This window comes from Pteropus vampyrus, unplaced genomic scaffold (assembly GCF_000151845.1).
Source record: "Pteropus vampyrus isolate Shadow unplaced genomic scaffold, Pvam_2.0 Scaffold31, whole genome shotgun sequence".
Taxonomy (NCBI): domain Eukaryota; kingdom Metazoa; phylum Chordata; class Mammalia; order Chiroptera; family Pteropodidae; genus Pteropus; species Pteropus vampyrus.
Window position 1 is genome coordinate 10449222 of NW_011888812.1, and position 26846 is coordinate 10476067.

The 26846-nt window shown below is 42.3% G+C and overlaps 2 protein-coding genes across 5 annotated transcripts; one reads left to right on the top strand and one right to left on the bottom strand.

Annotated features, from left to right (window-relative positions):
* On the top strand, nucleotides 1-19312 carry DDB2 (damage specific DNA binding protein 2). 2 transcript variants are annotated; one of them, XM_011356945.2, is made up of 10 exons: nucleotides 1-266; nucleotides 1408-1544; nucleotides 1926-2117; nucleotides 14031-14176; nucleotides 15443-15542; nucleotides 15634-15811; nucleotides 16137-16279; nucleotides 18230-18394; nucleotides 18537-18582; nucleotides 18894-19312. In XM_011356945.2, the coding sequence occupies exons 1-10, from the start codon at nucleotides 140-142 to the stop codon at nucleotides 18941-18943; spliced, it is 1284 nt and encodes a 427-aa protein (XP_011355247.1). In that variant the 5' UTR covers nucleotides 1-139; the 3' UTR covers nucleotides 18944-19312. The 2 variants fall into 2 exon arrangements, with proteins under 2 accessions (XP_011355247.1, XP_023384534.1); XM_023528766.1 differs by lacking the exon at nucleotides 1926-2117 and having other exon boundaries at nucleotides 140-266.
* Nucleotides 15566-26844, bottom strand: ACP2 (acid phosphatase 2, lysosomal). Of its 3 annotated transcripts, none has more exons than XM_011356944.2 (11): nucleotides 26681-26844; nucleotides 26020-26115; nucleotides 25619-25705; nucleotides 24415-24567; nucleotides 24207-24305; nucleotides 24037-24126; nucleotides 23424-23556; nucleotides 22561-22643; nucleotides 22337-22443; nucleotides 22042-22217; nucleotides 15566-15642 (listed from the first exon to the last, which is right to left on the bottom strand). In XM_011356944.2, exons 1-11 carry the CDS (start codon nucleotides 26792-26794, stop codon nucleotides 15581-15583), a joined length of 1200 nt encoding a protein of 399 aa, XP_011355246.1. In that variant the 5' UTR covers nucleotides 26795-26844; the 3' UTR covers nucleotides 15566-15580. The 3 variants fall into 3 exon arrangements, with proteins under 3 accessions (XP_011355246.1, XP_011355245.1, XP_023384535.1); XM_011356943.2 differs by lacking the exon at nucleotides 15566-15642 and adding an exon at nucleotides 19395-20346; XM_023528767.1 differs by lacking the exons at nucleotides 15566-15642; nucleotides 24207-24305; nucleotides 24415-24567 and adding an exon at nucleotides 19395-20346.
* Between the last annotated feature and the right edge of the window lie 2 nt (nucleotides 26845-26846).

Consider the following 26846-nt stretch of genomic DNA (forward strand, 5'->3'; position numbering starts at 1 on the left):
TGTTTGGCGGGAAGCTGGCTTGTTTGGCGGGAAGTTGGACCAGTTCCCCGGTCCCCGCCTTTTTTCTCCCCAGAGGGTTTTCAGTCTTACCTCTCTAATCTCGGCATAGGGTGTAGTACCCCTTCGCACGGAGGACGCGATGGCTTCCAGGAAACGCCCAGAAACCCGGAAGACCCCTGAGGTGGTCGTGCGCCGCAAGAGCAAGAGGAACAGAAGCCCCCGAGAGTTGGAGCCCGAGGCCAAGAAGCTCTGTGTGAAGGGCCCCGGTACTGCCTGTGCCTGCTGCTTTAATAATTCCGCCATTTGGGGTTCTCACGCAGGATGCTGGAGTGGGGGATGGGTGCTTCTAGGTCCCGAGGCTGTCCCAAATTTGAGATGCCTCAGAATGTGCATTTTGTCTGCAGGGCCTTTGACACCATAGAGATTGGGCTTAACCTACCTCAGGTGACGGGCGAGGCCGATAAGCTCCATTATATAAGACACAATGGACTCCAAATTTCTTGTTTGTACCAGGATTTTTACACACCGAGAACTACTTAAAATAATCCTACCCAGCCTGGCAGTGTGTGTGTGTGTGTGCGCGCGCGTGCTGAATTTCGGTAGTCACGGTTGTTAGCTGTATGTCCCCAGTTTTAGCTGTGAGGGTCCTCAATTTCCTTCCATTGAGAAAACATTCCCTGAGGGTTCTTGGAGATTAAACCTAGCGCTATAAGGAGTGTGGAGGAACTCGAAAGATTGGAGCAGGGGGTTGAAATATTTTTTGTCCACGAGAAGAATTGGTTGTCAGGAGGCCAGATTCATGGAGATCAGATTCTCAAATACATCTCGGTAATCCAGAATTGTTTCATTACTAGTCTCAACTGGATCTCACTCCCCAAAAGTAGCCTCCTTTATTTAGAGCCATGCCAGATGCTCTGGATCCTGCCGGTTTTCGGGAGAACAGATTGGATTTGGGGCCAACATCTGGTCACCCCTACATTATTTTAACAATTTAAAGATCTTTCTTTTCCAGTCACTTCTACTGTACTGTTGTAAAATCTTTTTATTGTGCATTATATGTGATTTTAAAATCGTCACTCAACCTTATCCTGAGTTTTTCCAACCCAAGCTGGGAAGCGCTTTTAACGTATTTTATTATTGTGTGTTTCTTTGGCTCAGCTCTCAGGAGCCCTGCAAGATCATACTTTCACTTCAGAATTACTATTTTGAGGAAGGGGCTGAGTCTCTGTGCACTATTTATTTCTTGTGTTGGTTGAGACTGAGCAGACCATGGAAAAGCCTGATGAGGTAATGAGAGATACTGGCTATGCCAGGAGAAACAACAAGGCCTTCTTTCTGGGATTTCGGCAGAAAAACCTTTCTTGAGTGAAATCGGAGGAGAAAACATGTGTCTGTTCCACTTGGCAGGTTCTAGCAGAAGATTTGACTCGGGCTGCCTTTGGGCGGGGTTGGCTAGCCTGCAGGTCTCACCACCATGCAGGAATATCGTCAGGGCCCTCTATCACCATAAAGTGGGCAAAGCTGCTTGGCCATCACTACAGCAGGTGAGGAGTTTCCTGGCTGAAGTGCTCAAAGGTTTGCATGGGTGCCTTTTTATAACTGGATGCTCCGAACTTAGATGCCGGATTGGTTCAGTGGGTTGTCAGAGTGGTCAGATCACCCCCACTTTGGTGACCGGCTTACCAGACATTCAGCCAGGTGGAAGTCTTACGCTCTGGAGGTCCCAACTGGAATGTACTCTGCCCTCTTGCTTTCCTGGATTAGTTTGTGTATATTGCACATATTTTCATGCACAGAGCCAGGAAGTTAGTTTTCCCTTGGTGGGAGGATTTGGCCCCAGGGCTCATCTGTGAAGGAGGCAGAGATTAGCAATTTACCTATGATTTGGGTTTTAATTCAACTTAATTCTTTTCTCTCTGTGTCAGAGTCTCCAGCATTCCTTTTTGCAGTCTCTGGCTTCTTACCGGATATTCCAAAAGGCTGCCCCCTTTGACAGGAGGGCCACATCCTTGGCATGGCACCCAACTCACCCCAGCACCCTGGCTGTAGGTTCCAAAGGGGGAGATATCATGCTCTGGAACTTTGGCATAAAGGACAAACCTACCTTCATTAAAGGGGTGAGCAGTTCAGATAACGGTGCTGAAGAAGTGCTGAAGGAGGGTAAAGTCATCCAGTAAAAAGGAGATGATTGGGATCGAAAGTAACTGTGGGTATTTTCAAACAAGTAAACGGTGATGATACTCAAATCTTTATTCAATGCCTGCTCTTAAAATATTAGAAGATATAAAATATTGAATACCCTCTGGTAAGTCACCATGCAGAATAGAATCTAAGCCCCTTCATGACTCTTGACCTAATATTATATTGCTGCATTTCCTCACTTCCTATGCTTTCGCCACACTGGCTATTTCTATTCCTGAAATTGAGTCTTTGCACTTGCTGTCCCCTTTGGCTGGAGCGCTTTTTCCCACGGTCTTCTCATGGCTGGCTCCCTCTTAATATTCAGGTCTCCCCTCAATACACTTTTTCAAAGAGATCTCACTGACCACTCTGTCTAAAGTAGCCTCTACCCGACCCAGTCACTCCCTATCTCATTACCTTGCTTTACTTTCCCCTTTCAGTGTTCATCAATATCTGATATGATTTACTTATTACTTACTTTGCCCACTGGAAAGTCAGCTCTAAGATGGCAGGGACCATGTCTTTCTGTATTCTGCAGTGCCTAGAACAATATTTGGCCTTGAGTAACTGCTTGATATTTGTTGAATGAATGAGGGGCTTGAAATGTAACTGGGTAGATCAGATGTATACGTACATGGTAACTAGTACTACAGATGCTAAATGCTACGGTACATGAGAGAAGGAAGAACCTCTTGCAAATTAGAGTCAATAGAGAAGGCTTCATGGATGAGAGAGGAGTAGAGAAGAACAGTATTTACATAAATTGAGATGTAAAGAGGAAAGGCAGAGTGTTTTGGACAAGGTTTGGCACAGAGCTTTTTCAAGATGGTCTTGATCATCAATCACTGCTAGTGTTTATCATCAATCGCTGAGGGGTGAGGATGCTGGCCCTTCAACCAAAGAGAAGATCCTTGCCCAGCTGGGGGCTGACATTGGAGGGCTGTACTATGAAAAGTGATGCTCTGGGTTTAGGCCAGGAACCACAAACCCACATCTTAAGGAGGTCAAACAGATAGAAGAATGAGGTAAGGCAGTAGGGTCATTGATAAACTGGAGATAGTTGACATACAAGATTCTAGGTCCAATGGTTATCAGACCTGATTTTTTTTCAAATGAAGCCCAAAATACTGATTTTTTACATGAAATCTGATATTTTAAAATCGTGATGAAATACATATAACATAATTTTACCATCTTAGCCATTTTTAAATGCACAGTTCAATGGAATTAAGTACATTTACTTATTGTTTAACCAGTTCCCAGAACTTTTTCGTCTTGCAAATCTGCAACTCTGTACCTATTAAACACTAAGTTCTTTTCCCCTATCCCCCTCAGCCCCTAGCAACCACCATTCTACTTCTGTTTCTATGATTTTGACTATTCTAAGTATCTCAATATAAGTGGGATCATACAATATTTATTCTTTTCTGACTGGCTTATTTCACTTAGCATAATGTCCTCAAAGTTTATCCATGTCATAGCATGTGTCAGAATATCCTTTCTTTTTAAGGCTGAATAATATTCTACTGTATGTATTGACCACATTTTGCTTATCCGTTCATCTCTCAGTGGACACTTCTACCTTTTAACTATTGTGAATAATGATGCTGTCTATGAACATGGGTATAATCTCTTCGAGTCCCTGCTTTCAGTTCTTTGGGGTATATAGAGAAATGGAATCGCTGGATCATATGGTAACTTTATTTTTAAATTTTTGAGGAACAGGCATACTGTTTAAATGGTACATAGAGACTACCATTTTACATTCCCACCAACAGTGCACAGGGTTTCAATTTAAAATATCTTGCTTTTTCATGTCAAGAACTAAATAAAATTAAACATGCTTTGTAGCTAAACAAAACACATCTGTGATCTTCAGCTCAGTTTTTCTCTCTCTGCTTTAGAGATAGATGATGCGAAGGGTGAACCCAAGATGAGTTCTCCTAAGTGGAGAGTTAAGAGAGCAGCCCATCAGAAAAGGCCAGGTTAGACAGGTTTGGGAGTTTAGGATCCAAGGTATGAGATGGGAGTTGAAGAAAACAGGGACCTGAAGCTGGAAGAAAGGCAGCCAGGGGAATGCTGTGGACAGAGCTCAGTGGGCTTCCTGCTCAGGAAGTGAGCCAGTACTAGGAGGGGCAGCTTTAAATTGAAGTCAGAACCAGAGCTCAGGCAAGATGAGATTTGTTTTTTTTCCTCGGAATCCAGGATATGAGAATAGAGAAAATTAAGAAGTAGCCTAAGGGTGCTGTAGGGGAAGTGCTTCTCAACCAACAGGGGGATGACAACTGCTTTGAACTTGTGCCAGGCTGAGACTGCTTTTGGTTTATATTACCTTTTATTATAATGTGTATTTAGATGAAGTTTCCTCACACTCTTTAGGAGACTGGTTTGGGCATTTGAACTTTGTGATTAGCAGGGAGCTATGTAGGTTGGAGCAGAAAAAGGGTATGGTAGTCTGGAGAATTTTGTATTTTCACTCCCAGATGCAGCAGAATGTTGATTTGAGACCTGTGACTAGGGGAACAGCAGTGGCTCATTTTGTTACTTCTTTAGTCATCTGACTTTTGTTTTGATCTTTACATCTTTCAGACCCTTGGCAAGGGAACATGTATTACGTTTTAAAAATGAAGATAACCGTATTTTAGTCTCATCATAAAAATGATCCATACTCATCATAAGAAATTCAAACAAAACGGGAAAGTATAACAAATCAAGTAAATATCACCTGAAATCCTCATTTTGTACATCTTTGTGTGTATACACTATTGCACACATCCATACTTAGATTATTCTATAAATATTCTAGCCTAGAATCTGTTGTATATTACTTATCACATTAGATATTCTAGTTTAATCATGTCATACCAGATGATCACTTAAAAATATCCAATAATTTCCTTTTTTAAAAAATACCTTTGATTTTGGTATCAGGGTAATGCAGACCTCATAAAAAGAGTTGGGGAGTGTTCTCTCTTGTATTTTGTGGAATAATTTGCATAGAATTGGTATTGTTTCTTCCTTACATTTTTTATAGGATTCACTAGGCAAGCCATTTGGGCCTGGAATTTTCTTTGTTGGAAGATTTTAATTATATAGTCAACTTCTTTAATAGATATAGGGCAATTTAGGTTATCTGTTTTTTCCTGAATGAGCCTAGTATTTTATTTTTCAAGTAATTTATCCATTTTATGTAAGTTTTTAATTTAGTGGCATAAAGTTGTTCATAGTATTTTCTTATTATCTTTTTAATTTCTATAGGATGTGCAATGATTCCCACCTCCTTACCTTCTTGGTATTGGTAATTCGTGTCTTCTCTATTGTTTCCTGCTCAGTCTTGCTAGAGGTTTATCAGTTTTAGTTTCATTGATTTTCTTTATTGTTTTTCTGTTTTCTTTTTCATTGATTTTTGCTCTATTTTCTTTCCTATGCTTACCTTAGATTTAATTTGCTCTTCTTTTTCTCGTTTCTTAAGATGGAAGCCTAGACTGTTTATTTGAGACCTTTCTTCTTTTTTAATTAACCACTTAATACTATAAATTTCCTTCTAAGTCTTTAACTGCATATCACAGATTTTGTTGTGTTTTTGTTTTCATGCAGTTCAAATTATTTTCCAAATTCTTTATGATTTCTTCTTTGACCTGTGGGTTATTCTGAAGTATGTTAATTTCCAACTATTTTGGGATTGTTAAAATACATCTCTATTATTGACTTCTAGTTCTATTCTATTATGAACAGAAAACATTTTATATGATTCCAGTTCTTTTACATTTTAAACTTTTTTTTATGGCCCAGCATATGGGCTGTCTTGGTGAATACTCCATGTGCATTTGGAAAATGTGTATTCTGCTGTTTTGGGAATGGGTTATCTTCTAAATGTCAGTTAGGTCATTAGTTGATAGTGTTGTTCAAATGTTCTATATCTTTATTGATTTTCTTTTATTACTTACTGAGAGGGGAATATTGGAATCTCAACTATAAAATTGTGGCTCTATTTTCCTTTAGTTTTTGCCTCAAGCATTTGGAAACTCTGTTATTAGGTGCTTACGTGTTTAGAAGTATGTCCTTTTAACAGACTGACCCCTTGGTAAATGTGAGATGTCTTCCTGTATCCCTTGTAATATTTCTTGTTATGAAATCTTTGATATTAATATAGCCATTCCAACTTTCTTATGATTCATGTTTGCATGGTATATCTTTTTCCATCCTTTTATTTTTAACTTATTTGTGCCTTTGTATATAAAATGGGTTTCCTATAGACAGCATTTTTGAAAAATACAATCTGACAACCTCTGGCTTTTAACTGGAGCATTTGATAATTTACGGTTTAATAGGATTATAAATATGATTGAGTTTAAATCTACCGTCTTGCTATTTCTTTTTATTTGTGTCATCTCTTTGTTCTATTTTCCTTTTTTCCCCTTTTTGGTAGAGTACTTTTTATGATTCCATTTTATCTCTACTATTGGATTATTAGTTATACTTCTCTTTTTTCTCTTTTAGTAGTTGCTCCTAGGTTTCCCATATACAGCTTTAACTCAATGAACCTTCAAATAATATACCATTTTAGATGTATTGTAATAATCTTAAAACTATATATTTACTTTCATTTTTTCCCTTTTCTCTTCATCATACATTTCATATTTATATACGTTATAAACCTCACAATGCAGTATTATTTTTGCTTCGTATAGTCAATTGTCTTCTTGTTTTATGTTAAATTTTTATTGAGTATAATTGACATATGATAAATTACAGATAATTAAAGTGTACAGTTTGTTGAATCTTGACATGTATACAGTCATGAAACCATCACCACAATTAAAATAATGAACATACATACCATCCTCAAAGTTTTCTTATGCTCCTTTGTAATCTATCTCTTTTACCCTTTGTCATGTCCCCTGAAAACCATTGGTCTGCTTTCTATCTTTATTGATTAATTTGCATTTTCTAGGCTTTTGTATAAATGGTATCATACAATATACTTTTTTGTGGTCTCTTTCACTCATTATTAATTATTTGAGATTCATTTACATTATTGTGAATATCAATAGTTTTTGTTTCTTTCTGAGTGGTATTCCAATGTATTGCTCTACCACAATTAATCCATTCACCTACTGAAGGACATTTGGATTTTTTTCAGTTTTTGACTTGCAAATAAAGCTGCTGTGAAAGTTCATGTACAAGTCTTTGTGTGGATACATGTTTTTATTTTTCTTGAATAAATACCTAGTTGTGGAATAGCTGGATGGGTTGTAGGGTAGATATCTTTTAAAGATATTTTTTAAATGAGGGTAAAAAAAACCTAATAAAACCCGTATACTTGCCATTTCCATGCTTTTCATTCCTTTGTGTGATCCACATTTCCTTTTGGTAACATTTTCCCTTCACCTGAAGAAATTCCTTTAACATTTCTTATAATGTAGGTTGGTGATATATTTCTTTCATTTTGTTTGTCTGAAAGCCTTTATTTTGTTTTTTGGGGGAGAAGATGGTTTTGCTGGGTATGGAATTCTAGATTCACAGGTTTTTTTTTTTCTTTTAGTACTTTAAAGATGATGTCTGATATGAATACTGCTCTCATATGTTTCTCTTTTTGTGATTTTTCTTTTTTTTTTCCTGGCCACTTTAAAAATGATTATGATGTACTTTTTCTACATGTTTCTTCTGCTTGAGGTTCATTGAGCTTCTTGGAACTATGAGTTTATAGTTGTCATCAAATTTGGAAAATTTTAGGCTACTATTTCTTCAAATAATTTTTTTTCTCCCCCCTCCTTTTTTTTGAAGGGGACACTCCATATATTAGACTTCTAGGTATCATCCTACTGTTGTGCTATTCATGGTTGGAAGCAGAAATCCACACTTATTAATTTTAATAGTTTATTTCAGGATTTAAAATTTTTCCTATACAATCTTGTCTATAAATAATAAGTTTGATTTCTTCCTGTACCGTTCTTTTGCTTCTCTTTTGCCTTATTCTGTTGGCAAAGACCTCTAATACATTGTCAAATATTGGCGATAGCAGACATCTTTGTCCTGTTCTTGAGCATAGAAAGCTTTTATAGTTTATCATTAAGTATGATTTCTCCTATTATTGTGCTAAAATATTCATAACAAAATCTACCATTTTAACTATTCTTAAGTGTGCAATTCGGTGGCATTAGGTACATTTACATTGTTGTGCAACCATCACCACTATCCATTTCCAGAACTTTTTCATCTCAAATAAAACTCTGTACCCATTAAACAATGACTCTCTAATACCCCTTCCCCCAACCCTACTAATCTGCTTTCTGTCTCTATGAATTTGACTGTTGTAGGTACCTAATATAAATGGAATCATATAGTATGTGTCCTTTTAGGTCCAGCTTCACTTAGCATGTTTTCAGGGTTCATCCAGGTTGTAGCATATATCAGTACTTCATTCCTTTTTATAGCTGAGTAATATTTCATCATATCGATATGCCATGTTTTATTTATTCATTCATCTCTTGATAGACATTTAGGTTGTTTTTACCTTTTGCTATTATTAATGCAAATGCTGTAAATGTTCATGTACAACTTTTTAACACTTGTTTTCAGTTCTTTGGGGATTGTACCTAGGAGCTTGTTTGTTTTTAAGCATCCTTTATTAGATTAAGTAAGTTCCCCTTTTATTCCTAGTTTGCTGGACGTTTTATTTGCATGATATTGAATTTCATCAAATACTTTTTGTATCTATTGAGGTCAGTATATGATTCTTCTACTTTTTTGTGTTAATGTGGTAAATTATACTGATTTTTTTGTTTGTTTTGGTTTATTAGTTATATTCCATTGTTTTTCATTTAAATTTTCTTTTATTTTTCACTTTTTTACTTTTCTGTTTACAGTTATATCTCTAGCAAGTGATACTGCTTTTTAAAAAATTGTGAAAGGACAAACAAATTTATCATCTGAACTGTTTTTAAGTGTACAGTTTAGTAGTATTAACTCTATTCACATTGTTGTGCAACAAATCTCTAGAATTTTTCACCTTGTAAAACTGAAACCGTATACTCATTGAATAACAATTCCCCACTTCCCCTGGCCCCTAGCCCTTGGCAACCACAATTCTTTCTGTTTCTATGAATTTGTACTACTTTGGATATGCCCCCAAGTTTTGATGGTCTTATTGTGGTTAGGTAGGAAAATGTTCTTGTAAGAAATACACCGTGAAGTATTTGAGGATGCTGAGACATCGCATTGGCAATTTATTATCAAGTGGTTCCAGAAAAAAGTTATTTGTGCTATTCTTGCAGCTTCTCTCTGAGTTTGAGATAGTCTGAAAATAAGGTTTCAAAAAATATACTGATATTATTTCTTCCTTAAATATTTAGTATATTCACCAGTGAAACCACCATGATCTAAATTTACTTTGCAAGAAAGTTTTTAGTTGTGAATTCAATTTCTCTAATCGATATCAGACTATTTAGATTTTCTCTTTTACCTTCTGTCATTTTGGCAAGTTTATATTTTTCTACGAATTTGCCCTTTCATCTACATTTTCAAATTCATGGGCATAAGATTGTGTATATCTTTTTATTATCTTTTAAACTGTCTAAGGTTTATATTGATGTCCCCTTTACATCCATTAATTGGCTATTTGTGCCTTCTTGTTTGTTTGGTCAATCTCACCAGGGATTTATCAGTTTTATTAGTCTTTTCATGGCACCAACTTTTGGCTATGTTACAGTGTATTTGTTTCTTGTTTCATTAATTTTTGTTCTTTTTTCTACTTTCTTTGGCTTTAGTTTCCTGTTAGTTTTACAACTTCTTGAGATGAATGTTTGAGTCATTGATTTTTAGCCTTCTTTTGTTATGAGTAATGCTGCTATGAGTATTTGTGTACAAGCTTCTGCACGAATATATGTATTCATTTTCCTTGGGTATATATCTAGGATTGAAATTGCTAGGTCATATGGTTAACTTTATGTTTAATTTTTTGCCAAACTGTTTTCCAAAGTGACTGCTCCATTTCACGGTCCCACAAGCGATGTAGGAGGGCTTCAGTTTCTCTACATCCTTACCAAGACCTGTTTTTTTTCCCCCAGCTTTACTGAAGTATAATTGACAAAAATTTTACGCATTTAGGATGTACAACATGATGTTTTAATACACCTATATATTGTGAAATGATTACCACAATTAAGCTAATTAACATCCATCACTTCACAGTGAGTTATCTTTTTGTGGGAGTATGCTGAGAACACTTAGCAATCTTAGCAAATTTCAAGTATATTTATTCATCCTGCATAATTGAAACTTTGCCCGCTTTGACCAACATCTCCACATTTTCCCCATCCCCTAGCCCTTGGCTACTACCATTCTACTGTCTGCTTTTATGAGTTAGACTTTTTTAGATTCCACATGTATGTGAGATCATGCAGTATTTGTCTTTCTGTGTCTTACACACTGTACTTAGCATAATGTCCTCCAGTTTCATTCATGTTGTTGCAAATGGCAAGATTTCTTTCTCTTTAAAGGCTGAATAAAATTCCTTTACATACACCACTTTTTCTTTATCCCTTCATCCATTGACAGACACTTAGGTCATTTTCATATCTTGGCTATTGTGAATAGCAGTAAACACAGGATGACAGATAACTCTTTGAAAAACTGATTTCGTTTCATTTAGATATATACACAGAAATGGGATTACTGGATCATATGGTAGTTCTATTTTAAATTTTTTGAGGACTTCCATACTGTTTTCTATGATGCCTCTATCAATTTACATTCCCATTAACAGTGTACAAGAGTTCCCTTTCCTCCATACGCTTGCTAACACTTGTTATTTTTTGTCATTTTGATAATAGGCCATTCTCACAAGTATGAGGCGATATCTCATTGTAATTTTGATTTGCATTCCCCTGATGATTAGTGATGTTCAGCACCTTTTAATATTCCTATTGGCCATTTGTATGTTGTCCTTGGAAAAAAGTCTGTTTGAGTCCTTTGCCCATTTTAAAATCAGGTGGGTTTTTTTTCTATTGAGTTGTTTGAGTTCCTTACATATTATTTTATATTAACCTCTTATATCCAATATATAGTTTGCAGATATCTTCTCACATTCCATAGATTGTCTTGCCAACACTTGTTATCATTCATCTTTTTGATTACTGCCATTCTAGTAGGTGTGAAATAGTATCTCATTGTGGTTTCAATTTGCGTTTCACCAATGACTAATGATGTTGAGCATCTCTTTTTGTGTGCTACTGGCCATTTTTATGTCTTCTTTGGAGAAATATCTATTGAAATCTTTTGTCCATTTTTAAATTAGGTCTATTTTTTTAATGTGTATATAATCACAATTATCTTAAAACGTGTCTAATAGCTCCAATATCTGGATCTCATGTGTCTTACAACTGTTGTTTTTTTCTCTTAGTTATTGGTTATTTGGTCTTGTCTTCTGATATGCTGGATAATTTTAGATTTAATTTTAGATTTAAATATTGCATGTGAAAACTTCCAGAGATAATTGAAGTTTTGAGTGGTGTTATTTCCCTCCAGAGAGAATTCATTTTTTCCCTCTGCAGGCAGAATCAGATCATCTCAATCTGATCAGAGATTGAATTTATTTGAATCTGGCCTTCAGCCTTTGTGAGGAATGGCCTTTTTTCCAGTTTGTTCTTATTTCTAGGGTCAGGGATTGTAACTAAAAGCTGGATTTTTTCCAAACTCTCTCCTCCTCACTAGGTCTGAACTCCAGTTTTTGTCCTTCTCGCCCTGACAAAACCTCTGCTCAGCTTCTCAGCCTTGAAGCCACCACTTTCAATTCAGCTTCTCTGCAGTTTGGTGTCTCTGCTTCTAAGCCCCAGCTTTCTAATGGGAAAAGCAGCATCCACATGTTGGGCTTACCCTTCTTCTCTGCTCTCTAGGATGTTGGTCTGCAAGTCCTTATGCCTTGAAAGTTCTGCATTGACTTCAAAAACTTTGTTTAAAGACGCATTTTATCTACCTTTTCTAGTTGTTCTCAACGGAAAGTTGGACTGACACAAGCTAACCCACCATCACTGGAAGTAGAAGTCTCAAATATATTTCTTTTTCATATTTTGCCCAAGTTTTGTTAATTCTTCTCAGTGCACGAGTTGGTCATACCCACTTAGTCCACAAGTTGGTCATACCCACTTAGTCCACCCTTGCTAGAAGAACACTTATACATTTTAACTTAAAATGGTTATGTCTGTCTTTATTACTAATGCTTTGACATAGGGTCTGTCCTTTCCTTGGAGTAAGGACCCACTGATTAGACCCTATATTCTTTATAGGGTCTAGTTTCCATTTCCCTAAAGTGGAGAAATAATTTAAAGATAGTTCTAAGCAACCTGATTGCAGATACTTTTTAGTTTTTTATTATTTCCTACCCTGATTGTAAGTATCTCACCATGCTTAATTTGACAACTGTTATTTTTGGCAATTTATTTTTGTCTAATAGAAATAACAATGGTCTTTCTTTTTGTATGTATTTCACAGGTTAATTAAATTATGCATTTAATTAAATGTTTAAATATTTAATTACATGTTTAATAAATTATGTGATTAAATTACATGTTTAATTAAATAATTACAATAAAAATTACAACTGGCATGTACAAGTTTACGAACAAACACGATTAACCCTTGGTAAGCATAGAACTCAACTGGTAGGCGCAGACGATTATCTTACTAGCAGCAAGGGTTTGCCAGACCATAGGCATCAATTAGAATTTTTTATAGAGCAAGGATCCCCAATCTCTGGGTCGCGGACTGGTTCCCAGTCCATAGCCTGTTAGGAACTGGGCCACATAGCAGGAGGTGAACAGCAGAAGGAGTGAAGTTTCATATGTATTTGCAGCCACTCTCCAGCGCTAGCATCACCACCTAAGCTCCACCTCACATCAGCAGGCATTAGATTCTCATAGGAGCACTGGTCCCTGGTGCCAAAAAGGTTGGGGACCGCTGCTATAGAGGGAATGGAAAGTGCGAGTTAGCATGTTGAGTGATATGGATGTTGTATAAGAGACCTGGCAGAGGTCTGTGAGGCTGGGACAGTAGCAGCACAAAGAAGTGGAGAAAGATCTATTGGCGATGTACAATTCTTAAAACAATGCCTGATGCATAGTAAACACTAAGGTTAAGCTAGTAATATTATCATGATTATTCTCATCATCATTATCTGGGATGTCTAGAAAAAAGAAGGATATCAGATCTGTCTCCTGTGCTCCTAACTCAGCCACTGTTCCCAGCCGAAACTCTCCTAAAAAGAGCAGTGTGTGATCAGCTGTGATACATCCACACAATGGAGTACTAGCAATAAAATAGAATGAGATATAGGTACACACAGCAACTTGGATGATTCTCAGGGGCATTATGCTGAGTGAAATGAAAGAAGGTTGTCTCAAAAGGCTGCGTACTGTATGATCATTTATATGACAGTTTATCAGAGGCAAAACCATAGTGATGGAGAACAGATCAGCGGCTGCCAGGGATTAGAGGTCGGGGGAGGTATGACTACAGTGGGAGAGCACAGCACGAAGGATGTTTTTGGGGGTGACCGAACTGTTGTGCATCCTGATTTTGGTGGTGGTTATTCAAATCTATACATGGATTAACATTCATAGAACTGTAAAACAAAAACAATCAAATTTACTATATGTTAATTAAAAAATTAAAACTAAAACTTCAAGAAATAAAGAGCATTGTGGAGAGCATCCTAGTATATAAGGATGTAAGCTGGCCTGGCCCCAAGTGCTGCCTGTCTGGCCCTTCTCTTGGGGCAGAGTATGTACACCTAGCTCTCATCCTCTTCCTGGGCCATCGTCACTCACTGACATTTCTCTTCCTTGCGTTAGATTGGAGCTGGAGGGAGCATCACTGGGCTGAAGTTTAACCCTCTCAATACCAACCAGTTTTTCACCTCCTCAATGGAGGGAATGACTAGGCTACAAGACTTTAAAGGCAACACTCTCCAAGTTTTTGCCAGCTACAGCATCTGCAAGTGAGTAGTTTAACTAGTAGGGAAAAGGGCTTCTAGGCTCTTGGTATAGTTCTGGGGAGAGCATCCAGATCCCATTTCTTTTACCCAAACCTACGATGAAAGGAAAGGTATTAGCCATTTTCCAATTTTCCCCCTCTTCTCAAACTCTTCAGCTGTTCTTACTCTGGGCCAGGTGGGTTACTGCTTTGGGGAGGAGTTCTGGAGCCTCAGCTTACCTGTAAGTCATTCCTATATTAGATGAGACCTTGATTCTCACTAGACAAGTCAACATGATGTTGGCCCAGAAAGCCACTTAAAGCTAAGAGCAGGAACTAAGAACTTAAGATTTCATTTTCTACATTTACTGGGGTATGATGACCTGACCAGTTCCATGATGGAAGCGTAAATTGATAGAATCATGTCCATAAAGAACTTTGGACACCCCAAGAGCAAGTGGCTGCAAAACTAAAAAACGCTTGTCACTTCAATTTTTAGTCAGAGACATGAACTTGCTCCCTAAGGAATTCAGGGTGTGGGGGTCTAACTAGCACTGTTATCCCGGGCTGCCCCACGAGGGTAAGAATACACGAGCAGTCAGGACAGGTGATGGCGTAGACTCAGCTCGAGGTTTCTCTTCCACAAGAAACCCTCTGAAATTTATAGGGGATGCAAAAAGCAGAGTAGCAATGATTTGAATGTATGAGAGAAAAAACGTGAATCTGAGCTGTCCAGGCTGGGTATCGAGATCCCTGAAGCATTCCTGCTCCCCATCCCCTTAGTCCTCAAGGAGTCTGAGGGACAAAAATGCAAGACAACTTCTGAATTGTGTGTGCTTTCTTCTCTAAATGCTCAGAAGGGGGCAGAAGTTCCTTTCTAGCCAGCTCTGAGAAACAGCTGAGCAGTCCCTGTTTGGTTTGTCACCTTTAGCCCAACAGGTGGAGAGTGAAGGGGGAGAGCTATAAAGGAGTCTTCCTGAGAACCCAGGGCTATAGGGGCCAAGCTAGCCCAGGGACTTGCCTTATGCCTCTGAGGTTTGGCTGCTTCAGGGACTCTTGTACTAGCTGAGGAACCTGGGCCCAGCAGTAACTGGACACATTTATAAGCCTCTTAACGCCCATACCCTCTGTCTGGACAGCAGACAAGTCTGAGTATTCTTTACTGGGAGTCCATTCATTCAATACATATTTATTGAATGTCTACTATGCGTCAGACACTGGAGCTACAGCAGTGAATAAATGGACCTTGCCTCTGTCCCCAAGAATCTTACAGCACAGTCTCTCCCCCCAGCTTCTGGTTTTGCAGCCTGGATGTGTCTGCCAAAAGCCGAGTGGTGGTCACAGGAGACAATGTAGGGAACGTGATCCTGCTGAACATGGACGGCAAGGAGGTGTGTTCTCGGGAGCTCGGGTCCTCCCTCTCCTTCCCTTATCCCCAGCCTCCGTTCTCTGCCTCCACCTGAACCGAGCTCTTCTCTGCAGCTTTGGAATCTGAGAATGCACAAAAAGAAAGTGACCCATTTGGCCCTGAACCCATGCTGTGATTGGTTCCTGGCCACAGCCTCTGTAGATCAAACAGTGAAAATCTGGGACCTGCGCCAGGTTAAAGGGAAATCCAGCTTCCTCTACTCACTGCCACACAGGCATCCTGTCAACGCAGGTGTGATATACCAGACCTCATCCTTCTTGCAGACTCTGCCCACCCCACCGCTTCTGGAGTTTTCTCTCAAAGTTTAGGAGCTTCTGGGTCAAACTTTTATCCTCCATAGCAGCCAAACTGATGTCTGGGAACCTTTCTGACTCTAGCTGCCCTCAATAGCTGCTGAGTTTCTAGGATGTTTTTGTTCACAGCCCAGATTCACCTCTTCCCTTCCACCCCTGTCTAGAAAGGAGTGGGAGGGAGGGTGCTCCCGCAAGAGCAATCCTGTGAAGGCCAGAACAGGGGGCCTGTGGTTCCTTCAGCTCAGGGGCTTTTCACTTGATAGCTCATTTCAGTCCTGATGGAGCCCAGCTGCTGACCACTGACCAGAACAGTGAGATCCGGGTTTACTCTGCCTCCCAGTGGGACTGCCCCCCGAGCCTGATCCCGCACCCTCACCGCCACTTCCAGCACCTGACGCCCATCAAGGTAAGTAAAGAGCCATGATCATGGGGACAGATCGAGCCTGCCCATGGTGGGGAGAGGGTAGGTACAGACAGAAGCCGTTAATCCCAGATCTCTTCTTGCCCTGATATAAAGTGGTCTCCTATTCCCTGGCTTGTTCTGCTTCTTTTGTCTCACTTCTGCAATCCCATTTTGCTGAGTTTTGTCTTTATTTTTTATTTTTATTATGGTGACATTGGTTAACGAAGTTTTGTCTTTCTGATAAGCTATTTTCCAGCCCTAATTTCCTTACCGTGGGCAGTTTCTAAGATCCTTACCCTCTGTTCTGCCCTGTCAGTTACTCTGTATGTGGTTCATCCATAAGCTAACCTCAGCCTTTCTTTTTTTAATAGGTTTTTTATTTTTTAATTACAGTTGGCATACGACGTTATATTAGTTTCAGGTGCATAACACAGTGATTAGAGATTTATATAACTTACAAAGTGATCACCCTGACAAATCTAGTACACATCTGAAACCATAGTTATTACAATATTGTTTATATTTCTTATGGTATACTTTACATCCCCATAACTATTTGTAACTACCAATTTGTACTTCTTAATCCTGTCCACTTTTTCACCCCCGCCCCCGACCCACCTCCCATCTGCTAACCATCAAAATGTTCTCTGTATCTGAGGTTTTTTTTTGTTCTTTAGTTTCCATATGTAAGTAAAATCACATGGCATTTGTCTTTCTTTGTCCAACCTACTCCACTCAGCACAGGACCCTCCAGGTCCATTCATGTTGTTGCAGATGGCAAGATTTCATTGTTTTTAGGGCTGTAACCTCATCCTTCTTGTTAACAGCCTCTCTAGCTTCAGTCTCCAAGGCTTACAATCTTTGAATCCTGTGATTCCTTCCTGCGCACGCCCTCCTAAGCAGTGTGAACTCTGCCAGTTCTTCCACTCTATATTCTTTTCTAGAACCACAGCCCCTCTTCAGACCTCCACGTTTCATGCCTGTACTTCTTTGGCCAGTATAGCACATTGGTGGGGGCACCAGCTTCAGGCAGGCAGACCTCAACCCACTGTTAGAATCTTGGGCAAATTACTTCAAGTTCGGATCTCAGTTTCCTCATCTATAAAAAGGGAATAATAGTATCTAACTGACGGTTGTTGTCAGGCTGAATCAGTGTACTCAAAGCCCATGGCATGGCACCATGCCTGGTGCCTGGTGGGTACTTAGTAAAATGGTGATGATTTAGTATTAGAGTGATCCCCACATACCTCTAATCAAATCCAAGCTCTTACTAGCAAGGACCTTTACCATTTGTGTTTCCACGGATCCATCTGTTCTCATCTCTCACTTCATACCCAGCCAAGCCAACTTACAGCTTCCCAGGTGACTGGTTTGTGACTTACTTCCAAGCCATTGCATGTACAGTCTTCCTTGTTAAGTTTCTTATAAAAATCCCATCCAATCTGTCATTCCAGTAACAATCAGATTTGTTTTGAGTGGGATAATCTGGAGAACACAGGTTTCCTCCCCTTTTCAGCCACTAGCCATTTTCTACTCAACTCTCCATCATTCACACTGATGGAATTGATAATAGTGGGGTAACTTGAGAACTTATGTCCTATTTGGCTTTGGTTACCAGTGGTCTTTTGCTTTGTTGTAGGCTACCTCTTTGGTTAATGTCTAGGTCAGTCTGACATTAAAACATTTATCAGTTGGTATGACCTCAGGAAATTCAAGAGAGAGAAGGCCAGAAGGTATCTTAAGGGCCAGGGAGGCCAGCTAAGGATTTAAAATTTGCAATGGTAGATGTACGTGCAATTGAAAACCATTCTTGTAGTTTCAATGTAGATTTCATCTTTATGATTAAATTGTTGGCAGCTGTATTAACAATCAATAGAGGCAAAGAATACTTTTGATGTGCCTCTTGATAGTGTTCTGCATTTACTTTTTGTGACCAGTTTCTCCATCTCCTAGGCAGCCTGGCATCCTCGGTACAACTTCATTGTTGTGGGCCGATACCCAGATCCTAATTTCAAAAGTTGTACCCCCTATGAATTAAGGACAATCGATGTATTTGATGGAAGCTCAGGGAAGTTGATGCATCAGCTCTATGACCCAGAATCTTCTGGAATCATTTCGGTGAGGCTTGGGCCCTCAAATGGTGGGAGGAAGCAGGGATTCAACCTACCTTATTGACCAAAAATTATCAGAAATTAGTCCTCCTGTGCCCTTTGCACAATACCTTCACCCCCTCTTCATACTTATCCTCTTGTCTTTGCAGCTCAATGAGTTCAATCCTATGGGAGACACGCTGGCTTCTTTGATGGGTGAGTGAAGTAGGTTGTATCTCAGACTGACTAAGCCCAACCTTACTCCCCAAGGTTTAGTGGAGGCTAACCTCACTAGCCCTGCCACATTCACTCCACGACATCAGTCAATAAAGAAGATAACCAGGAGCAGTGGCCTCTTAGCCTAGCTAGGCTCTCCACCCCCTCTTGCTTTGTCTTAGTCATGGCAATGGCTGGCTGCTGTCCAGTTTCTTGGTATTTCCTTCCCAAGTTCTAGGTTCCCTAGGCCAGCCTTAAGCTCTGAGACTGATAATGGAAAATAAGAGTCAGACTGGTCTCACTCCTCCTAGGTTATCACATTCTCATTTGGAGCCAAGAGGAAGCTGGGATGCAGAAATGAGACATTAAAGAAGGTATGGATCAAGCCAGGGCTTGGAGCCACATGAGAACAAGTCCTGCGAGAAGAGGTGGCTATGTGTTAAAGGGCCAAAGGTATTCAAGTCTTAGGATTGGAGCAGGGATGCTGTGGCATGGAATACTGTAGGGCTGAGACACTGGCATGTTATTGCTCTGGACTTAGCTCTGGAAACTTCTCCAGAGTTGGTGACTCAGCTGCCCCAAGGGTACCTGCTTGTATCTAGCCCGAAGCCAAGCTTCTCCTGGAGTCAAGGAACTTTTCTTCTCCCTGACATGTGACGGCAGAGTGATCAGGTGGTGGTTTTGATATGTGTTCACTATTGACATGGCCAATAAAATCATACCCAACTGAGCTTCTGCGTGGACCTTTCAGGACTGACCTGGTCAGAGGGCTCCTTGGGTCCCCAAAATGAAGAAAAGGCACAGAAACAGCGTAAGAGTCTAAAACTTTCATTTTCTCAAGCTGCCTCAGCCCTATTCTGGGCCACAGTCAATGGTTATGCAGCTCACAACCTGCATTTACCTCACATCCCTTAAGACCCCAGGCCAGCTGAGAGGGATAGTAGTTTCATGACTCTGTACCACAATTTACTCTCCTCCCACCTCCCCCAACTCCCACCCAGGTACAAATGCCCTTCCAACCTGCTCAGGATGCAGGGTGACCAGGATGCCTGAAGCATTATGTCTGACTCTAATGGTGGCTTCAGCTAGACAAAGGAAAATTTGATTGGCTGACTGTTGGGTAATCTAGTTCCTTGGTGGCCGTTGTTTGTACCCCCAATGTTGTGCAATTTTTCCCACTAAAATAAGCACTGAAAGGTAAAACTGTACCCTCTGAGCCATTTGCCAAAGATTCCAGGCTCCAAGGGAGAGAGCAGGACTTGATGGAGGGGTGAGGGTGGGGAGCCCAAGGCAGATCAAGCACCAACTCCTTCAGTTATTTTAATCCTAGGTCTGGAGCAAACTTGAATTCCTTTTCTACATTTCAGGTCCTTAGGGAGCATGGAGAAGGCAAATCTTGTTTGGAGAGAGCCAGTGTCCAACACAGTACTTGGTAAACATCAGACACGTGAATATTGAGTGACAGGTGCCATGGGCCAAGCCAAGCCCGACTTGTTCATCTACGCTGGGGTAAAATCAGAGGGAGGCCCAACTCAGGGGCTCCTGTCCATAGGCTGGGAGCAGCAACAGTCAGGAGTAAGGGCCAAGCCCACCTCCCCTAGGAGGCAGAGGGAAGGGGGCTGAGTGGTTGTCAGGCGTGATCCTCCCCATCTGCAACGTGGCGGTAGCCAGGAGGCTGGGCCTGCATCCGGAAGAGGACGGTGAGTAGTAGCACTATGAGAAGGAAGAGGATGGAGCCACATACAGCCAAGGCCACGATCACCTCTGGGCATGGGGATGGGAAGAAAAAGGGCAGGTCAGCGTTCATTCAACCAATATTTGAGTGCCTACCATATGCTAGGTGCTTTTCTTACACTGGGGATATCCATGGTTAGTGACAAATGCCATAAAGCAAAGCAAGGTAAGGGGAGAAGGATGGAGGGGTAGGTCAGTCAGGGAAGGCATCACTGAGGATAATGTGAACAAAGACCTGGAGTCACTTAGTGAGACATACAAAGATCTCAGAGGAGAGTGTCCGGTGGCAGGGGTGGGGGTGGGGAGTCGACAGGAAAGAAGTGCAAAAGGCTGATGTGGGAATAGATTGGCATGTGCAAGGATCATCGAGAAAGTATCGCTAGAGCAAAGTAAGTGGTGGCAAGTAAAAGATGAGAGTGGAGGACCAGGCCGACTGGGGCCTGGAAGGCCATGGTGAAGAACTTAGATTTTATCCCAAATGTGATGGGAAACCACTGGAAGATTCTGAGAAGGGTAGTGATGTGAAATGATTTACGTTTTTAAGAAATTAACTCTGCCGTGCTGAGAGACTGGTAGAAACAAGAGAATCAGAAAGAACATTAGGAAGCTTATCAGTAGTTCAGGCAAGAGATGATGGTAGATTAGACTAATGAGCAAGAGCATATATTTTAAAGGTTGAGATGATAGCATCTGCTAGTGGATTGGTTGTGGGGTCTAAGAGAGTACTCAAGATAACTCCTAGGATTATACCATGCAACTAGGTGACTAACATGGCATTTACTAAGATGGGAAAGCCCAGAGGAAGAACAGATTTGGTTTCAGACATCAACTTTGAGATCTCACATCCATATAGAGACCTCAAGTCGGGAGCTGGCTAGATATGTTAGTCTAGCTCAGAGAAGAGATCATGTATCTGTGAGTCATAAAAAGACCAAACTTAGCATAGAGATGGTATGTAAAGCCATGAGGTTGTATGAAATCACCTTGGGAGTGGGCATAGATGGGGAAAGGGCCAGGATGAGCCCTGGGCCACCCACTGTTTAGTAAGGAGAAGCCAGTAAGGAAGCTGCCTATAACGAAAACCAGAGAAGTCAAGAATTTAAGGAGGAAGTGACTGATTTTATGTAATGCTGCTGAAAGATGAGAGACGCTGACTAAGAATTGGTCACCGACTTTGGGAAGAGAAAGTCATTGGTCCTAACAAAAGTGGCTTCAGTGGAGTAGAAGGCGACATACAACAGAGAATGGACAGTGAGGAAGCAAAGCCAGAGTCTAGGATTGCATTCTAACAAGGAACAGAGAAACAGAGTGGTAGATGGGGGCCTGAGAGGTTTTTGTTGGGCTTTTGAGATGGGGCTGACCCAACAGAGAGGAAACACTGACATCAGAGGTCCTGCGGAGGTGAGAAGAGATGGGCCCAGAGTATAAATGGAGAGGTCGGCCTTAAGTAGCTGCTTGTACCAGCAAGTAAGTTGGAAGATCTAGTGGTGAGAGGATGGGACAATTCTCTCCTGATTGCTTTTATTTTCTCAGTGTTATAAGAAGTGAGGGCATCACCTGAGCACGAGGAGTAAGGAGAAGGTGAAAAATGGCCTCAGGGTGGGGAAGTGAACCCTCACGGGAAATAGAAAAGATGGCTGGAAGTGCGACAGCTCTCTTGAGACCTGTGGATATGAATTTAAAGTTGTTCTGGGACACGACTAGCACAGGCAAGCAGCAGCTCACCTGTGTCTGCAGGACCACTTGCCAGTTGGCATTCCTGCTGCCAGTCTTTGGGTACGACAGGCTCTGTGAGGCGAAGGAAGTCTTGCAGTGGGCAGCGGTGAGAGCAGCCAGGCAGGCTGAGCGGCCAGGGGGCCTTGTTACTCTCATTCCGAAAGTACATCTCCACTGAGAAATTCCTGAGAGTTGATAGGAGACAAGATGGAAGCTGGTCACCAGGCCTTTAATGGAGTCCTTGGACTGCCCGCAGCCACCACGCAAGTGCCCCTTCAGGGGGCAGACTGGTAGCTCCACTCACCCATTATCTTCCTGGTACAGTTCAAATATGTGGCAGGAGGCATAGGGGGCTTGTTCACCATTGTAGACATACAGTGCCATTTGCAAAGCAACCAGGGTGGTGTCGTGCTGTAAGGGACAGGATCTCCCCATTAGCACTGCTCTCCTGCACCCCCCAAGCACTGAATAGAGAAGAAATCCAGCTCTTTGCTTGACGTTAGCATGCTGGAGAGTATGAGAGCTTACCGCAGAGTAAACCAGCAGCTTAGGGAGTTGGGAGGAGGTTGCCATCAGGGTCAGGTTTGTCCGTATCTGAGCCAGCAGGACTCCTGAAAGAGAAAAGTCCCCAGTGTCAGTGGCTGCAGCCATCACTGTCCTCTGATCAAACCTATCTGTGGTCCTTTCACTCTCTGCTAGTCCTGGGTGTGATCACCAGCACAGAGAACTCTTTAGGTACTTGTAGGAACTATATATAGCACGCCATGCTCTTTAAACAGCTTTCAGATTTACAGAGAAGCAAGATAAAACAAGTTGTTTATACTTCAACACAGATGTAGAAACCTGTCCATTTATAAATGAGCTACGAGTCCTTGCCCATGTTTGAAGAATTCTTCCAATTTGGAAAAATATAAACTTCACATTGCTTCAGAATGCACAGATGGTTGGTGGCTCCAGGCCAGGGGAGCTCTGCCATATGCAGGCTCTGAAAACCACTGAGATGTCAAAAAGGTTTGACAGCTGGCACTCCCTTGGGTGCTCAAATCAGGAACTGGCATGCATATTACTCAGCCTTTCAAAGTGGCCCCCAGTGGTTGTCTGGAGGTAGGCATTCATTTAAGGGGGAAGGGTCTTCTGACATGGGTGAAACTTAAGAATATGATTGGCAGAAAAGAAGCATGCAAACCTGATTTTGGTCATTCATACAGTGACAAACATGCTAAGCATTTGGAGAAGTGGGGAGACTTTGATGACTGACCTGATGACTAAGGCGGGGTCTGGTTTTGAAAAAGCAGAGAATTTCAGATGGAAAAGTGATAAGCCCCCAATAGCAGATTTTTAATGCTGTAGGGTCCTGAGGAGGGGAGTGACATGCTGCTCTTGTCACTCACCCCCCTGAAGCCGGGCCTTCTCTGCCTGCTCGTAGATCCCGAAGAGGAAGCGGAAGCTGAAGTCCTTTAGCCGGCTCAGACGCTGCATGGTTTGGGATGAGGCCCAGGGCGGCAGGACCAGCCCGTGTGTTTTCTGCATATCGCAGTGGGCAGGTTAGCTTTCCAGGCCTAGGCCAGAGTCTCTCCCAGGGCATCTCTGTTCCCCAGTGACAAGGTGCCTGTGTGTGTGTGTGTGTGTGTGTGTGTGAAGGGAGGGAGAGGAGAGGAGAGCTGAGGCAGAGGGACTGTAACCAGGAGACAAGGTGGACAGTGTTAAGGCTGCAGGGCACAGGAAAGGAGGCTCAGGCACAAAAGCATGACTCAGCAGAATGGAGTCAGATACCACCAGTACTCTGGGTGGAGAGGGATAGAAACTGCTGACCATTAATAAACCATTTCCCACTCTGGGGTTCTTTTTCACCGCTGAGGGAATTTCCTTGTTTCATAAGAAGCAGACGACTTGCCTGGACCTCCCCAGTGGGAATGGTAGCCAGGCACTGTATTCTACTTGTCCTGGTCACCTGGGCCTGCTGAATGTGAGAACAGTTACACTGGGGACCCTAAGCAGGCTCACCTCACAGAAGAGTGTGTCGTAGACATTCCAGACGGTCTCCAACGTCAAGTCCGTTAGCCCTGTCTCATTGGCCACCATATCCAGAAATTGCTATGAAAAATGGATCAGGGGATCAGTCCTGCCCTGGGAGAAAGGACAGTGTGATGACCCTCCACCTCAGCCCCACTCACTGCATTCTGAATACTCTCATTCTGATACTCTGGGGTCTGCCGGGTCTCGTTCTGCAGCTGCTCGTAACGGGGACATGGACCCAATGGGAACTTCAGCAGCTGCAGACCAAAAGTGGGAAGCAGAGGCAGAGAAGGAGTCGGTGATCAGCAGGCCCATGGCCAGAGCTGTCCCTCTCAGTGCCTTCAGGGAAGGGCTGGCCAGTCTTACCCTGTCCTCGGTGATGGGCACAGTGTGGACAGGGATAGGCTGCCAAGAGATGTTTGGGTTGAAGCGCTGCACCCCACTGGGAGGGAAGAGTCCAGCCAGGTTGGCCTCAGCACTCATGAGAGTACGGTCAAAGTCTGTGCTTCGCACATAAACCTGCAGATATGATAATATGAGTCTCACCTGTGGGTGTGGAGTTGGGGGCCTTAGGGGAGAACCTGTTCTTGATGGTTACCCAGCAAACTGTAATCCCACCATGCATCTGGCCCTTGCACCCTCTCTGGCCCTCCCCATCTCTCTTCCCAGCAAAGGATCAAACACTCAACTGGGGACTAGCTGTCACACTCAGAATGGCTCCTATAGGAATGGCTCCATTTCAAATGCCCCTCCCAGGCCAAAGTGCTTAGTCAGAAGGCTGGGGTCTGTCTGTCTAGTTTATAACACCTGTCTCCCTATCTAGGCCAGGATCTTTGAAGACAAAAACTATCTCAATGTACACCCCCTTTTATAAACTGGCTTAGAAACCAAAGAGAGGAAATAAGATAAGGAACAGAGATAATTGCTTATAGAAAAGGGAGGAGGAAGCTGTAGGAAAGGGCAAGATCAGGATAGAGCTGGCCCTCAAGGGAACAATAACAACATCTAGAGACTCTTGAGACAGCTATGGCTGAGTGGTAACCAGAGGAACAGCTATCCCCATCCTTGGGGTGGGTAGAGGGCCTCAAGGAGCCAGTACACTTGCCAGTCTTCCCTGACATGCCCTCTCTATGTATGTCTTCCCTGCTACCTTTATTTCTTGGCCCTGTGTGATTTATCATCTACATTCTGAGCTCCACAAAGTGGTCACTACATTCTGAGCTCCACAAAGAGGTCAAATGCAAAGTGTTCGCATAGTGCTCGGCCCATAGTAGAGACTCGATAAGTGTCTCGGATGGAAAGCCTGAGTTATTTCAGTCAGAAACTACTCCGCCAGACCCTCCTTAAGTATGAACTTGGACGCTTGATAAGTTTTGCTTCTCCTCAGGTAAGCATGGCAACTCAGCCTTTAGCGTTTATTTTAGACAGCCCTGGGATGTCTTGTCCTGTAGTGTAAACAAAACTGCATGGAGGGAGGCCAAAGTGCCCAGCCTCACCCTTAGGCTCCCCGAGGACCAAGGGTGAGGACGGCAGATCGCATTCCCCTTGCCTCTTGAGCTCCCAGCCTTACCTCTTGACGGTGGTAAGAGGTGTTGAGAAAGCCATGGTAGCGCTGCCGCAGAGCCTGGCCCAGCTCCCAGTGCTGTAGCATCCCCTCCTATGGGCAAACCAAAGGGTTAAGAGGGTCCAGGGGAAAGGATGGCTTGCAAGTCCCACAAGGCTAAGGCACTGCTGCTTTCCAAGTTTATTCCTGGCGGGAAGTAGGAGTGGGTCAATTTGATACCAGTAGTCAATACGTAGCCAATTGTGGGTGGCATTGTCTTGGGCACAGGAAGGTAAGCTTAAGAAATCTGATCAAAGTCAGCACCTATGTGAGACGTGGCAGTTTGGTGGGGACCCAAGTTCTGTAGCTTGCTGTAGAGATTACTCATTCTACAGCTCAAGCTGAGGGAGGAGTGACTTCTGACCCACCTTGGTTAGCTGACCAAACCCCTGGGGCCATTCATCTTCCTGATAGGGGTCCTTGGGATATGTCTTAACTGGTGACCGGTCTCCATGTCGATACAGCTGAGGAAAGAAAATGATTTGCCTAAGGGTCAGAAGGGTCTCCTTGATGGAGACACAGAGCCCACTTCTGCCCCATGTTGGGGAGGGCTTAATTCTACTCACTGCAAAAGACCCCAACTCAGAAGTTGGTAACTTCCTTCAGGTTCCAGAATTCATTGGCTAAGCAATGACACCGGAGACCGTAAACAAAGCCAAAGGTACAGATGGTTAAGGAAAAGAGTAAAACAATGTCAATGGTGGGGAGAACTGGAAAAAAGATCACCGAGTTTCTGTAGGGGTGAGTCTCTTAACCATTCAACTATATCCCTGTTCCAGGGCAGACTCATCCGACTTAGCCCTTGATATAGAACTTCTTACCCGCTACTCCCCCGCCAAAAAAATAAAAAAAATCCTGGGCTCCGTATCCATTCCGAACCCGGGCCCCCAACCCCGCAGGTCAGTCGTTTCCGAAACCAGTTTCTTCTCCAGACCTCCAACCCTAGCATAAGCACCGCCCCTCCCTCTACCAGCAAGCCCGTGCCCTTCTAATTCGAGTGAGCCTTTTGGCGACCTCATCTCTCATTACCAAGGTAACGAAGCGCAGACTCCGGGCCTGGGTGGGTGTCATCACCATTAGGTTTATGCCAAGAATCAGCTGGAGAAGAGCCGCCCGGATCCAGCCAAACTGCCCGCCCGCCATCACCGTTATAGTCTATGCAGCAAAGAGTCTGGAACCCGTTGGACAGCACCTG